At 42.5% G+C, this 5,102-nt stretch overlaps 1 protein-coding gene across 1 annotated transcript in view; it reads right to left on the reverse strand.

Moving 5' to 3' along the window:
* The window catches only part of LOC138860735 (3',5'-cyclic-AMP phosphodiesterase 4A-like), a gene marked incomplete at its 5' end in the record, with an annotated part of 5,457 nt that extends 809 nt beyond the window's left edge, over positions 1-4,648 (reverse strand). The window contains 7 exon segments of the mRNA XM_070118915.1: positions 1-638; positions 888-993; positions 1,188-1,322; positions 1,958-2,131; positions 2,947-3,078; positions 3,982-4,082; positions 4,489-4,648. The exon segment at positions 1-638 is cut by the window's left edge and continues 809 nt beyond it. Of these exon segments, the coding sequence (XP_069975016.1) occupies positions 1-638; positions 888-993; positions 1,188-1,322; positions 1,958-2,131; positions 2,947-3,078; positions 3,982-4,082; positions 4,489-4,648 (1,446 nt within the window).
* Between the last annotated feature and the right edge of the window lie 454 nt (positions 4,649-5,102).

Genomic DNA, 5,102 nt, shown 5'->3' on the forward strand with positions numbered 1-5,102 from the left:
GGACAGAGGCTGAAGAGGAGGCCCATGTCTACCCACACTGTGTGACCACACGGGAGGCAGCGACATTCGGCGTGCCAACCTCAAGGAATGGCGAGGATGACTTGTGCCCACACCCCCCATGGTTGTGATCGAGGGGTCTGGCAGAAGGGCATCCGTAGTTAGCGTGGTATTGTTGTCAGTGGTATGGGATGTAAGGGATGTCATTGACATACCTCCCATAACCACTGTCTCCACAACCAGGGGCTGGCCGTCTGCTTCAGGCAGGCTCTCTCGCCGGATAACGGTACGAGGAACCAGACGTGGCACATTGAGCGGCACTGAGTGTCTCCGGCCAAGGTGAAGAGATCTCGAAACATTTTCCAGAGATCCCAACACAGACTGGTGACTGTCGGCACTGCTACTGGGAGTGGTGCCTCCCTCCCCTTCAAGCTCTTCCTCATCTTCAAGTGGAAGCTGAGGAGACTCAGAAGGTGCTATGGACGTCTCAGTTACAGTCTCCTCTGCTATCTCCTGTGCCAGCTGCTCCTCCCAGTGCCCTAGATTCTCATTCATGTTGTTGACCATTGAGGCGGAGAGCCCTGTGCTTAACCAACGGTCCCATGCATCAAACAAAGGGGACACCACATACTTGATGAATCCTGAAAAAAGAAGTTGCTAATATAAGAAAATTCAAAGCTACTGACTTGATTTAAATACTCCTATATACATGATATGATTATCATCTAAAATCTTTGGAAGATTAACTTCCACTTCTGAGTCTAGAAGAATAATTAATGAACCATGGCAAAATATCTATAAGGGAAAGAACAATTACCTAAAAATTAAACCAATCAATATATAACAAGAACAGTACAATCCTATGCAGGGAAAAAAACAAACAAACATACCTGTCTGAATTTTGGCAACTGACATCACAGACCGGTCGCACAGAGGCGTGACTGGCAGGTTGAGCTGTCGCTCATAATCTCCCTGCCTGTAAAACTCATCACAAATCTGTAAAAAGAGCAATAGAAGAGTGACAAATTTATCACACCCATCCAAAAAGAAAAAGAAATTTTTTTGTTAATTATCAATCATTATTACTTTTGCTCTTTTTTATATAACAAAAATCTAGTATGACTGAGAAGAAAAAAGATAGAGAAAATACATGAAAATGATAATGATTATAAATGTTGAAATATACCAACCTTGTGTGACCACTTTTGGGATACATCCCAGGGCCGGCATGGGTTGCAGATGTCAGCGCACTTGAGGGCAATTTGCAGTGAAAAGTGGCGGTGGTCGGCATTCTTCATGTCTAGGCTACTGGCGTCTAAGTATCGCTGTGTAACGAAGGATTATGTGTATTTTATGCTGTATCTATTTATATGTATATCTAACTCTATCTATCTAGCACTCGATCTGCAGATAGACAAATTTATATATAAAAATAAATATATGAATATATAAAGATATAAATATCTATCTGTCTATCATCATATCTACATAACAATTATTATATCATATCAAACTATATCATTTTATTAAATATGCCAACTGACAGATTGACAAATATAGATATATGCAGAAAGTTCTATTTTTCAGCATTTACCAAAGCTACTTGAGTATAAGACTCAAACCAATACTCACAAGCTAAATATGCTGTATAGGTATTTCAACTGACATTTTTATGTGAAGGCATATGCATAATAACCAAAATAGTTAAAGTAATAACAATATTAATAATAATAATAATAATAATAGTAATAATAATAATAATTATAATAACAACAATAACTATACAATACTAATAATAATTACAATAATAATAATAAAAATAAAATAATAATTACCATAATAATAGTAATAATAACAATGATCATAATCATGATCATGAAAACAATGTTAGCAATAATAGTAAATAGGACTAATAATACTTGAACTGAAAATCAGCATAAAAACAGCCAACAGATTTTACCCGAAACCGTGACAGGAACTCTTGCTGGCGAGTGATGTCTGTTGCAAGGATAAGAGATCTGATCATATCCTGCAGCGTTGCGACATCATCCGGATCCCAATCATCGAGCAAACCCGACTCCCAGAGACAGCCCATAGCACATCGCCAGTGATGGTTCTCCAGCACGCTAAGGTTCTGCAACGAAGGGTAAACCAGTGTATGAGATAAATCCTAAGAATTTACACTTAAAACCAGTAGAGTAGTCTTTATGCATCTTACAGACTTTGATGTTTCCACCAGGCACTGATAGGTTGAGGGGATATCCCTTTCCTCCGGTTGAAATCAGTGGTTCTGTGGTGTTTGGATGATCTCACAGCAGACGGAAGCTATAATTCAGGCTATCAAAATTGGTTCTGCCTGAACATGCATTACATCATATACCAATATATACCAAATACAAAAAATGCCAGATTAAACCCTTGATACTGGCATGCATGGTGTGTTTATTAGTTTTGCTCTTATAATGAACTTTTAGAGACAGATGGTTCCACAAGTGCCTAGTCACCAGTGAATCAGTTACTAGGCTACTTTTAATGTTGTTATGGCAATGGTAACATCAACAATCATAATAAAAGCAATCAGAACCACAGTGGATAGAGTATGTTTCTTGCATCAAGTGGTATTCTGGTTACTATCTAAATCTGCAATCATACTAGAAAATACACTAATATTTCAAAAACATCTTTTATGACCAGTGGCCATAAACGGAAGGGAGGGGGGATTCAACAAGAAATCTAAGAGTATATAGATGGCTTCTCACTGCACAAAACCCATTTAGGGGATTTAGTGTCCCATCCAAGACAATTTTTAGTCCAAGTGTTAAGGTTTGGAATTAATCTTTTTTTGATTCCCTTGACTTACTTGACTCTGTCCACATGACGGAAATAGAATAGAAGACTATAGAAGATACCTAGGTAATGTAAACTTTATTTAGGTATCATTACACATACCTTGTAGAGCGCGGCAAGATGGTTATCCGTGGCAATGAGGAATGGCTGGTTAACCCCAGGGTGATCCAGGTCATGGCATACAGCAGCTACAAGGGCAGCTAACACTTCGATCGGCTTCATGTGCTCACTGATCTAAATGCAAAGACGAAAGATATTCTACATGCAGATATGATAAAAGGTTTTGATATATTACTTGGAACTTGAAATTCTGGCCCAGTATATTTCTCTATTACTTTTTCTTTCTCAATCACTCATTCACTCACTCACTTACTCATTCCCTCACTAACCCTCTTTATTTCACCTTATAATGATATTAACATTAATGCACTATTAATTCTCCCTGCATTGATACCTAGAATTATGAAAGATTATATACATGGCCCCTTTTTCTGAATTTCACAACATCCCTGCCAAACAAAACACACACACACACACACACACACACACACACACACACACACACACACACACACACACACACACACACACACACACACACACACATACACACTCACACACAAACACGCACACGCACACACACACACACACAAACACGCAAACACACACACAAACACGCACACACACACACACAAACACGCACGCACACACAAACAAGCACGCACGCACACACAAACAAGCACGCACGCACACACAAACAAGCACGCACGCACACACAAACAAGCACGCACGCACACACAAACAAGCACGCACGCACACACAAACAAGCACGCACGCACACACAAACAAGCACGCACGCACACACACACACACAAACAGGAGGGAGGGAGGGAGGGAGGGAGGGAGGGAGGGAGGGAGGGAGGGAGGGAGGGAGGGAGGGAGGGAGGGAGGGAGGGAGGGAGAGAGAGAGAGAGAGAGAGAGAGAGAGAGAGAGAGAGAGAGAGAGAGAGAGAGAGAGAGAGAGAGAGAGAGAGAGAAAGAGAGAGAGAGAGAGAGAGAGCGCAAAGAACATCTGATATGCACCCTCCCTCCATCCACATCTGGCATAGCAGACAGAAAGTGATCATCGTCTCTTACTTTTTCCTCTTGAAGGTAACAGTGCATCGCTTGTGTCACATCTGCCGCGTGTATAGCATTGTGGTACGGATTGGAAGCGTGGTATCCGTCTTCGATTAGACCTGAAATATTTTGGAATGTTATTAATGCATCTATATAGGAGCTGCGTTAGTTTGCAGTTGGGTATTATCATATATTTTGTCTTTTTCTATTTATTTGCCTATCTATATCTGTCCCTAATAATCAATAAATCAATTTAATTATCTGTGTATCCATCTACCTACCTGCCAATTAATCTGCATATCTACCAATCAATGTATATATTTTTGTAAGCATAATTTCTGCATTTTTTGCTTCACCATCTGAGGAAATTAACCAAATCCAGGAAATTCACTTGATCTAATAATAACAATATTCACAATGACGATAACAACAACAACAAAATAACTTGAACAAAAATAGAAATAAAAATGAAAACGAAAAATAAATAAAAATAAATAAAAAAAACTCCACCACCATGGCACTCACTGAAGCACTTCCAGACCGTGACCGTGTCGAGTTTGAAGTGCTGGATGAGGCCGTACTTGTGGAGGAGGTACACGCAGAGCACGGACACGGGGCGCCCTCCGCACACGCTGTCCAAGGCGAAGGCGTTGAAGCCCCACACGCCCACTTGGGACAGCACGCACTGTGGGGTGGGCGGGGCGTTAGTTGGGGGGGGGGTTATAGTGTGTATAGTGTGGTGTGTAGTGTGTGTGGGTGTGTAGTGTGTGTGGGCGTGTAGTGTGCGTGGGCGTGTAGTGTGCGTGGGCGTGTAGTGTGCGTGGGCGTGTAGTGTGCGTGGGCGTGTAGTGTGCGTGGGCGTGTAGTGTGCGTGGGCGTGTAGTGTGCGTGGGCGTGTAGTGTGCGTGGGCGTGTAGTGTGCGTGGGCGTGTAGTGTGCGTGGGCGTGTAGTGTGCGTGGGCGTGTAGTGTGCGTGGGCGTGTAGTGTGCGTGGGCGTGTAGTGTGCGTGGGCGTGTAGTGTGCGTGGGCGTGTAGTGTGCGTGGGCGTGTAGTGTGCGTGGGCGTGTAGTGTGCGTGGGCGTGTAGTGTGCGTGGGCGTGTAGTGTGCGTGGGCGTGTAGTGTGCGTGGGGGTGTAGT

The sequence above is a fragment of the Penaeus vannamei genome, chromosome 43 (genome assembly GCF_042767895.1).
Source record: "Penaeus vannamei isolate JL-2024 chromosome 43, ASM4276789v1, whole genome shotgun sequence".
Taxonomy (NCBI): domain Eukaryota; kingdom Metazoa; phylum Arthropoda; class Malacostraca; order Decapoda; family Penaeidae; genus Penaeus; species Penaeus vannamei.